Source organism: Rhinoraja longicauda, chromosome 20, assembly GCF_053455715.1.
Source record: "Rhinoraja longicauda isolate Sanriku21f chromosome 20, sRhiLon1.1, whole genome shotgun sequence".
In the NCBI taxonomy this organism is placed as follows: Eukaryota; Metazoa; Chordata; class Chondrichthyes; order Rajiformes; family Arhynchobatidae; genus Rhinoraja; species Rhinoraja longicauda.
The window spans coordinates 15,893,088-15,904,219 of NC_135972.1; the positions used below are offsets into that span (position 1 = coordinate 15,893,088).

Below are 11,132 nucleotides of genomic sequence, written 5' to 3' on the forward strand. Positions count from 1 at the left end.
AAGTGTATGGTATGCTTGCTTTCATCAGTTGGGGCATTGAGTATTAGTGTCACAACGTCATGTTGCAGGTTTATAGAACTTTGGTTAGGATGCATGTGGAGTATTATATGCCGTTCTAATTGTCCCATTATAGGAAGGATGTGGAGGCTTTGGAGAAGTGCAGAATAGCTTTACCAGAATGTTGCATAGTTTAGAGCGTATTACCCATAATGAGAGGTTGGACAAACTTGCATTGATTTCTCTGGAATGTCGGAGGTTGAGGGGAGATCTGGTAGAAGTTTATAAAATTATGAGAGGCATAGATAGGGTAGACAGTCAGCACCTTTTTCCCAGGACTAGAGCAGCGTTTCTCAACCTTTTTACCCTTGCGGAACCCTTGAAATAATTTTCATGTCTCGGGGAACCCCTAGATAAAAATTATTATATACCTTTATTAATCTCTTTTTCTTTACGAGAACAAATTTATCTGTGGTGTCCCTTTAATAGAAGCTGGGCCTGAACAACGTACTGAATAGAAAATCACGAATTTGTATCGTGTGGCTTGACCTGACGATATCAGCATGCCTCAATTAGATATTTATTTCTGTTCCGTTCATGTTTAACTACGTGTATTTACCGAGGGGGGAAACTGCCGCTGTTGTTCAATATTTTAACATAAACGCACAAAACAATACAAATATGGAGGATTGCAAGAAGGAGCCTGGAGCCATATATAAAACTCATGAATAATGTATCATATTGACAGACTTCTGTCTTGTCAATATGATACAAATAACTTGTGTCGATGTAATTTGCAGTTAGAAGAGGATCCAAATCACAGTCACCAAGGCATTAGGTCTTGGATCCAATGCCTCCCACCATAATGTGTACAATGTATTCACGTGGCCACATGTCAATTTATATGCTTTTATTTCTCTGTAATCACTGGAAGTGAATATTTGCAGAGTAAACTCGCCACTTTCCAAGGAACCAGTAAGCTGCTCAAACTTTAAACAATTGGTTACTTTCAGGTGGTTTTGAAAACTGTGCTCGAGCGAGGTCTGTACAGTGAGTTTTTAATCATCTTGCTTACTCATTTCGCAGAAGTGCGAGCGAGCTCTACTATTACGGCCCTAGAACCTTACAGGCATATCTAATCGTGTAAATTACGTTAGTGGAAAGAGTACACGGAAAAGTTTTGAAAACTTTCTCACTTTACTAAATTGCTAGACTAGGTTGGCAGGGGGGAAAAAAAGTTGAAAATAGTGATGTGCTTATTAGTTGTACTGCCTACCAGAACATAATGTAGCCGAGTGTAGTTCTAAGTCCAAGGCAGCTATTGTACTGGGGCCTGAAAAAGTTTTCGGCTTTATTCAGAAATGAAAAGTTGAAGGGTAGACTATCAGACAGACGTTGATATTTACTATGGCGAGAGCTGAGGAGAGGTTTATTGAAATTTTAGGTGAAGTTATAAGAGAGTGAGTGGCCCTATCGAGCAAAATGAAATGCTACTCATAGTAATTGGATTTAGCTGACTAACATGGCAGTCCGGCAGCTTCCAGGCATGCAGCAATGAAAAAAGTACGAGTCAAAAGTTTTTTAAACCGACCGAACAGTATATGATTAGCCTATTTATCACGATTTCTCTCGGAACCTCTAGCAGAACCCCGGTTGAGAAACGCTGGACTAGAGAGTATAGGTTTAAGTTGAAAGGGGCAAAAGTTAAAGGATACTAGACCAAGAGGACCCAAACCTCTCCTGCATTGGTGCAGCACCTTCTTGGTGGGTGCCTGGATTGCTCTGCCAAGGGTGATGGTGGAGACAGACATGATAGAGGCATTTTAAGAAGCTTTTAGTTATGGAGAGATATGAATCACGTCCAGATGGTTGAGATTAATTTAATTTAGCATCATGCTCGGCACAGCCACCATGAACATGTAGGCCTGTTTCTATGTTGTACTCTTCTATGTTCTATTTTCCATGTTCTCACTCTATTAAGACTTCATTTCAAGCAGAACTATCAACCTTTTTTGTCATTTACTCATTCCTGCCTTCCACCATATAACAGACCTTCACATTTGTTCTCTTCTCCCTTTAACCCCCTTTCCCTGCAACTTAAAACATATTTCATTTGTAATTATTCTCAAATCTAATGAACATGAAATTGCCTCTGATCTGCTAAATGTTTCCAGAATCTGTAGTGTTTTTAATCTTCAGGAGAAGGATTGTGCATGACTCTAATATTTTTCAGAAAGTTTATCCCATTGTGAAACTCTGCTTCTTCTGGTTTGCCCCAAAGACATTTGATCATGAGTTGTTGCCAGCTACGATTAATTATGGTGGTGTGAGGCAGTTAAAGGTTCTGCACTGTCATTTGAATCAATGACCTTTGGAGAACAGACAGCACTCAGTTCTTGGAAATGATCTTGGGAATATAGTGCAGTGTAACCTGACAACACTTGTAATGATCCACAGACTGGATTTAAATGATGTCTTCCACTCATTGTAACATATTGATAACTGAAAAAGATGTGATGGGGATGAGTAAACTTAATTCAATTACTTCCAATCGGGAACATATTAACTTGCAAAAGTTGTGCAGAATTCACAAATTGATTTGTCCATTGAGGTTGTTAATAGAACAAATCAGCCATGTGTACTATTCATTATCTCAATCAGTATTATTTACCAAGAAATTGTGTTCCAGTCTTTTTAATGAAAATTATGTTGTATTGTCACGATGGACATTTTACATATTATGGACACGAGATGGCTACGGAAATGAACAATGACTGGGTTAGAATGTGCCACATGGGAATTTAGACAATTAGTTCAGTGAATTAACTGTGGCTCTGTCTGACATAAGATGAATTCTCCAACTACCTTCATGTTCACGGAGTCATGAGGATGCTGTACTTTCCACTCCAGTGCATTGTGATTATAAGGTTTGATCATGACAGCTGAAAATAAGCAGTGATTATCCAATGAAAATGATCTGTTTATTACCAACCTGTCCAAATTGGATCTGCAATTTCCTCTTCCACTATATACATAATTTTGATCACTTTTCTCCATAAAGAGGTGCATTTTCAGGTAAGAGATTATCTTGAGTATGAGGCATTTGACTTCAGAAAAGTTTGTCCTTTAAGTGGAAATAAACATGGACTTTCAGGTGACCAATATTCTCCCAGACAGCCTCTTGCCCTACACAGGTGCAGCTCATCAAATCTGATTGGTTTTGACGCACTAAAGGCTATACATATGTCAATGAGTTGTGTATTTGTGAGCCTGTTTTGGGTCCTGGTCCCTCAATTGCTTAAATTTTAATGGTACGTATTCCTGTCTTGCAACCCTTGCGCCACTTTTTCCCTGGATCGCTGCACTTGGCCCAGTGATATGTGCATTCTGCCATTCTTCTCTCCCTAAACTATCCCACAATTTACTTCCTTGCCGTACTTCAAGATTCAACCTAAAATCCATATTTATTATCAACTGGTTCTCCTTCTAGTATGTGCTTTTATGGCAGTGTCTATTTTTCTCTATTGTTATCTCCTTGAAGTTTTTTGAGACAGCGTTCCGCTTATGATTTAATTCATGTTTACAATGTTATTGACCCACATGGAAATTTTGAGGATTATGAAGGGAATTAACAACCTTTAATCCAGCCAATTGTTCATTATCATAAATGGCTCAAATAGCAAGGACGCCAGGTCATAATTAGGAATCAAGAATTACGTGAATTATGGAATTAGTTACATAAATGAAATAGAAAGTACTAAAGGGCTCGAGAGACAATTATCTGGAAATTGGAATACGTGATGCCAAGATTATCTGGAAATAGGAATGAGTGTTGCCAACTTTTTGTGCATCACACAATCCAATTTTATATGATCAAAAATTGGAGACTTTCCAACCATTGCATGAAGCCAATGAATATTGTTCCAGGCCCTCCCTGTTTCTACTATATTAATATAGTACCCTGGATGTATACAGTGGTCTCCAGTGGCATGTAAGTCTGCCTAATACAACTTCCGTAATATTATATGCTCTTAAAGGCCATACCACATCTATGCCACCTCTGCAGAGGCAGGCTTTTACGTGCCAAATGGGGATCAGTACTGGGATCCCAACCAGCTTAGGTTCCTTCTGAGGTGTGCGCCCACTCTGTTTCAGACTTCCCAAGCTGGACCGACCCATCCTCGCAGCAGATCTGACTGCCAGGCTGCCATCTCATCCTTCCACCCATGATTGCCTCCAAGTGGACTGCCATTTGCCAAACTCCAGTAACCCAACCATCAATCTCAACATTAACTACCCTTCTAAAATGCTTCAATCAATGCTGATGCTAATGTCCCTTAATCGCTGATGCTCTGCCCTTAATCCTGGATTGATTGATTGAACCCAACTTTGCTCCCTCCTCTTCAAATCCCTTCCTACCCTTGGTCTCTCCCACAACAACACAGATCTTCACCTGATCTTGTGAACTGTACGTTGCAGAGGCCTTGAATGCACAGTAACACACAGATCTATGGACCTTGGGTACTATGGAATCCCAGAGGTAATCCCACAGATAGAATATACATTGGCCCACTGTTTATCAGCTATTCAATGCACCTTTAAGTGCAAACCAATTTCTAAGTAGATATGTTTCTGGAGAGAAAAGTTGGCAGGGAGTGGTTGTGATTTTTATTAGGGTGGACCCAGGTTCAATGCCAATTTGGATGATGTATTTTTGAATTTTAGACATTCTTCCTATAACCATGTGAGTTTCCTTTAGGTGCTCCAGTTTTCTCCCACATCCGACACGTGTAGACTAGAATCTGGGATAAGGTGGGGGTGGGGGGGAGTGGAGAGTCGATGAGAATATGGGGAGAATAAAAAGACAATTTAAAAGTAGAAGTACTGTAAATGGAATAGAAAATGAGTCGAAGGGCCCGTTTTCATGCTGTCTCACTCAGGAGCTTTGTGTTTATTACAATCCAGATTAACAGCAAAAAATGTTTCATGATCTGAAAGCAATTTTTATTTACCCCCATGCATGAGGGTTTTTTTTACATACAAACTCAATAGTTAACAAAAAATAAATGTCCTCTTGTAAGTATCCTATTTCTACCTTATCCAATTGAAATCTTCCCTCGGCCACTTGTCAGAAGAAGATGAATGCATCCTACACTGCTGAAGCTTCTATAGATCACTTGGTGTAAGAGGGGGAGGTGAAGAGGACAGGGCACAAACAAAACAAATTGATAAGCAGATAACCCATGCTCTTTGGCATAGATAACTGTGAAAGAGTATGAATATTATTTAGATTTTTAACATTCATAATGGAAATTATTAAGTTTTCAAACTTAAAAAAATATTTTAACATAATTAAATACACTACAAAACAATTTTAAACATCCAAATACATTGAACCAATTCAAAAGAATTTAAAATTGTAAAACTTAATTGTAGCTTAACTAACTAAACCCATTCTTTTCCACACGGAGTTAATTACTGGAGAGCTCTGGAGATTCCCTGTCACCTGACAGGAGGTTTGGCACTTCCATGTTTGCTCACATTCACTGGATGGTCCATGTTACACTACCTGATAATTCAAGTAGTAATGGGGAATTCCAGTAATAATGGGGTCCCACTAATCTGCATTACCAAGATCCTGGGGACTTCCACTCAGATGCTCAGCAAGCATATGGCTGACTGTGGATCCGGCACATTAAATTCAATTGCCCAGTCCCCATTACCCTCTCCATCTTTCCCGAGCACAAGAGGCTAAACAGTTTGGGTTTGTATTCTTTAGAGTTTGGAAGAACTAGAGGTCATTTTATTGAAATGTATAAGATCGCAAGAGTGCATAGGATAGATGCTGAGATGTTTTAACTTGTGGGAAGTTCAAACAAGGGACATGGTTACAAGATAGTGTTATTTGAAATGGGATGCGTACAAATTTTCTTTCGTAGTGGGATATTCTCTTCCCCAGGGAGCTGTGGAAGATAGATCATTAGAAGTAGTTAAGATGGAAGTAAATACATTTTTCAAAGTTTGGGGGGATCTTTGGTTGTGGGAATGACGAAGAAGTGTTAAGCAAGCAGAGATCAGCCATGATCATATTGACTGAAGAGGTAGGCTTGACGGCCTGGTGGCCTACTCCTGCTTCAATTTCTGTGTTCCTTTGCTGAAAAACTAGCCTTGTATCAATTATTTTGTAAAAGCTGTCATTCAAGAAAAATCTTATTTTTAGGATTTTAAAAATCCAAATGTATAATTTTAATTGCCACTTGGTATGCTTGGACCCTCATAGGCAGAAATCTAAGTAGGTACTTGGTCTGTTGGGACCCTCAGATGGCAGAGACCTTTGCAGATACAAAAAAAAATCTGCTGTGGCAATATTCTCTCGTCAGCATTTGATATTTTGCCAATGTACTAAATGAAATAAGTTATCTAGTGAGACTGATTACTAATTTAGCAAGAGTACTGTTTACAAATCAACGTGGTTTTGTGATTCAGGGCAAAAAATGTAGCCTTAAATTCTGATAACTTTATTTCCCACAGTTCGCTCAAGACATTTATTATTTTATGAGGAGCGCCCTGGCTTTGAAGACGAGATCAGTTCTGTGATGTCGACAGATGCCTGGGAGAAATTAGCTGAATCTGTTCGAGAAAGAACGCGACTGGCACAGTTCCTCACAGTCAGAGGCTCAGCACAGAAGCAGCAGGCACAGGAAGCAGTTGCACACACAGAGCAACCAGCAGAAGAATATATAATAGCAAATGAAACAAGAACTGAAAATTCAGTCCTGATAGAGCTCCAGTCACAACGGTATGGCTCATAATTCTGACGGTATTAAAAATCACCTTGTATGTTTGAACATGGTAGATGTTAGGGGAATAGGAAATCAACAAGGTATCTTAGTTGGCATGGACTGCTTAAGAAAAAACTAAATCTAATTGTAACACAAGTGAAACATTAAGCACTGATAAATAAATCTGATGGCTCCAGGAATAGCACATCCACTTGATCAGATTATTTTTAACATTTGTGTCATTCTGGATCACATTCGTCTTTTCACTTAGTCTGTCAACATTTAAACTGCTTCTCATTTCATGAGATTTTCATGCACACAATGATTCCCTTTAAATTGGACTGCTGTCAGCCAGCACAATTCAGTACAGTGTGTTTTGTGCTATTTCTGGATCTGTTGTGTTCAGAATTTGAATCTGCAGTTCCTTGACAAACAGTAGAATTTATGCACAGTCAGCTTCAGTTATAGACATAAATGATGAGAAAACTAACACCTCTTGCTAACAGCAGTGTGATTATAGGTAGGGTCATAGGTCATTCTTCAGAGTTGTGATTGCAAAATAAATGTTAAATCTTTTCTGCCATGCATCTCTTTCAAAAACCTTTTTGTTTTCTCTACTAATTTGTTTTCTGCATGGTAACCTTTTTATCAGATAATTTTTGATCTTTCTTTTAACATGTCTGTGTGTAACTTTAGTGTTTGTCTTGCTTCATTTTAGGGGCCTTCCCAGTCTAGGGATTAATGAAACTGCTGTGGAAATTGACAGACGAGTCAACACAACCTCATAAAAACTATAAAGTGGCTTTAATCCTGATGTGCAACGAAAGCAGTCCCCTTTTTATAAAACCCAACTCAGACTGCTATTCAAACTTCCAGGAGAAGATCAGATACTTACTGCATTATTTCCTGTAAAGCAATGTAAGCTTGTTTATTAATTTATATAAATTAATATCTATAAGTATTGGAAATTTGAGTCATAAAATATAGCTTTTCTGCATTGATAACTCTTTATGTTGCACAGAGTGGGTGCAACAAGCTATTTATTTAAGCCTACAAAGGAATGGATCCCACTCTTGTTTAAGATTTCAGCGTTCAGAACCAGCAGAAGAGATTAGTTTGAGTTTCGGTGAATTGATAGAAATGCATTGTCAACTTGTCCACTTTTGTTCTCCCTGAAGAGAGGGAGAAGTAAAAATTTCAGTGAGCTCTTAAAAGGACTGAAAAATCCAATAAGCAAGTTGTATTTCTTGAAACTTGTTTTATCTCTCAGCTTTTTCTAGCCCTGATGTATGATCATTGGCCTAAAACATTTCCCTCTCTACTGCTGCTGGCTGGCCTGCTGTCTTCTGGGCTTTTATTTTTACAGATCACTACCATCCACACTATTTTGATTTTTATCTCATTTGCTTTATATTTATTCTTTTGTGTAAGTGAAAATGTGTATCATCCCATAAAAGTAGAATTGTTTGGGATATTGGCCTTTCAACTGAAAGTTCCTGCTTGTCCTTGCAGCAGAGGACTTGTCAGGCATCACCTCCTTCCTCTACTTATTATGTCTCTTCAGGGGGATCAATGGTCTTATCCATCAAGTTATCGGGTTTACTCTGACTATTTGTATCCTATCTCTCATGTAAAACGTAGGCCTCAATCAGCAACTGAGAGAAATATTATCCCTACTAATTATGTCCCTGGCCAGAACTATTGATGTTTTTGTCTAAATTATTTCACTCATCGGGAGCAGCATTATTGATACATTAGCTACAATATTCTCCATATTTGGAGAAGGGCTAATGAACCCATTAGAGGTTGCCTCAACTTCACCTTTTCGTAAAATTGATTCTACATTGCCTTACTGCAATGTTGGGCGCCTGTTGTCTTTCATGGGTGGCAACGTTTTAAGTGACCTGTATTAGTTTTGTTGCTATGTAGCTTTAGCTTCCTTTTGGATTTTAGCATTTTTTGTTTTTTACCAAGTTTTGCATTTTGTATTTTTTTTAGTAAAGATCTGAAAACAAGTCTGCATGTTTTTAGTTAGATCAAGCCTTAACTGAAAGAAATAGCATTACGTTTTATTGTCCAGACTTCCTGGTGCTTTGATATTGTGGGTTTCTCTGTTCCTTTTAAAGGAACAGGCAAGTCTGTCGGGCAGACTTGAGCTGTAATCCAGCAGAGCAGTGGAACGTCTCTGACTCTCTCGTTGACTTTTACTGAAGGAAGAGTATTCCTTCCTCTGGGTTGAACGCAGTATCAATGTTGTGTATTCTCTCATTGACCAAAGAACGCATATCGCACACACAATGGGCCAAATGGCTTCCATGCTGTACAGTTCTGCAAATTATTCCTGCCATTAAAAGGTACTAGTGAGTTATAACACACTTTTCAAGCAACATCAGTGACAATTTTTTGTCTCGTGTCTTTCATACTATGGAAGTGTGCCATCACCCACTCAAAATTATTGAATTCCAAGTTGGAAATAATTATATCTATTTATTTTATTTTTCAAGTTCTGTTACTAGGTTGTAAACAGTCATTTCTTTTGTCAAACATCAATCCTTTTATTTATAAAATGGAAATAAGATCTCGGAAAGCAGAATTTGATGGAGGTCCAAGTCTTCCATCTAAAATAATTTTGCCCGTAAACGAGGCCAGCATCTATACTTATGAAATGAAGATTTTCAGTTTTATCAATTCATTAATTTTGATAGTGTCCTGTTAATGTATATTAGCCAGTAAAAGTCTCCAATGACCTCACATTTTTTCCTCTTCCAAACTTAATTTAATATGACCAATCTATTCCACCATCCCCACAGAGGAATAACCATAGTACAAATGCAGAAAAGCATTATAACTGAAGTTTAACCAGTTCAATTATTTTGTCACCACAAAAACCCTTTGGTGATCAATCATCACCACAACATGAAATGCTCAGAAAACCACACCAGTTAGAATTACAGTTTGTCGGATATGGTGCACTGCCTGTTCATTCAGGTAAAGTGTATGCAACGAAACCTTCCAAACCTGGTGGTAGCTTAGCAAGAACCAAGGTTCAGGAATCACCAGGTAGACACAAAATGCTGGAGTAACTCAGCGGGACAGGCAGCATCTCTGGAGAGAAGGGCCTATTTCTTCTCTCCAGAGATGCTGCCTGTCCCACTGAGTTACTCCGGCATTTTGTGTCTACCTTCGATTTAAACCAGCATCTGCAGTTCTTTCTTACACATTCAGAAATCACCATATGTGTGTTGGAAAACTGCTGAAGTCTAATCAGTGAAAGCCATAATTTGCCAGCATAGAAAATTGCTAAACTTCCCATAGTGTGCCTGTCTGTGACTTAGTTACTGGGTTGCCAAGGCTGTTGTTGATGGTTGACTTCCTTTCACTCGTTCAATAGCATTTACATTCTGCATGAATATCATTGTCGAATCATCTTGGGGGATTTTTTAAATGTTTTAATAATTATACATCAGTAGTATTAGATGAAAATTCAATAAGTTCAATTTACATATTTTTAAACTCTGTATGGTCAAAGAGATTTTGTTTTATTATGACTGTACCTTGTTAATCAATGCCTATATGTCAAATGTTGGAGAAATCCACTCCAGGTTTTACAGCTGGTTTTAGGATACTTGCTCTTTTGCACATATTTTCCTGGACCATTTTCTGTTTGTGAATGATACTTTCCATGTTTAAAAATCAGGAATTGATAAAGCTGGTTATTCACCAGCTCAACCTCTGACTTCATTCATTGCGACTTCAGGATCTTGCATTAGCCACTTCTTTTGACTCTTTTTATTTTGCCCATAACGGAGTCGAAGCAACACAAAATGAATCATATTTTTCCCTCATTAGCATTCTTAAGTCTATTATAACAAAAACATGTTTTGAATGGAAACTTTTTAGTTGTTTCTACTGGAAAATTGACCTAACTCTGCGAATGAATGGGAGAGCTGGGAATAATGAGCAGTAAACTCTTAATTATAGCAGAGTAAAACTCCATTAATCCAGCACCCTCGGAACCCTGGTGCCAGATGTTACTTCGAATGAATTAATAAGTTTATTGGCCAAGTATGTGCATATACAAGGAATGTGCCTTGGTGCTCCGCTCATACTCATGACCCGAATCATACCCCAACATACCTTTATTTTGCCGTTTTCCATTTTAAACAGTAGAATAATAAATTTCCCGACCTAATGAGTCTGAAGGGAACTGGAAAGAGACAAGTATGCTGGACCCCTGCTCCATCCTCAAACCTACCCACGTTCCGGATCCTGATTCTGGCTCCATCTGCACACTTGACTCCAGGTCCAGAGCCCTGCCATGCACCCCTCTTGCATTCCAAACTAACAAGTGAG

General features: G+C 38.5%; 1 protein-coding gene across 2 annotated transcripts in view; it reads left to right on the top strand.

Moving 5' to 3' along the window:
- creb3l2 (cAMP responsive element binding protein 3-like 2) overlaps nt 1–9,863 on the top strand; it is a 65,494-nt gene extending 55,631 nt beyond the window's left edge. For both annotated transcript variants that reach the window (XM_078416527.1, XM_078416528.1), the window contains exons 11-12: nt 6,529–6,796; nt 7,498–9,863. In XM_078416527.1, coding sequence (XP_078272653.1) covers nt 6,529–6,796; nt 7,498–7,567 — 338 coding nt within the window. In that variant the 3' untranslated portion in view covers nt 7,568–9,863. The remainder of the gene's footprint in view (nt 1–6,528; nt 6,797–7,497) is intronic.
- Nucleotides 9,864–11,132: the final 1,269 nt, after the last annotated feature.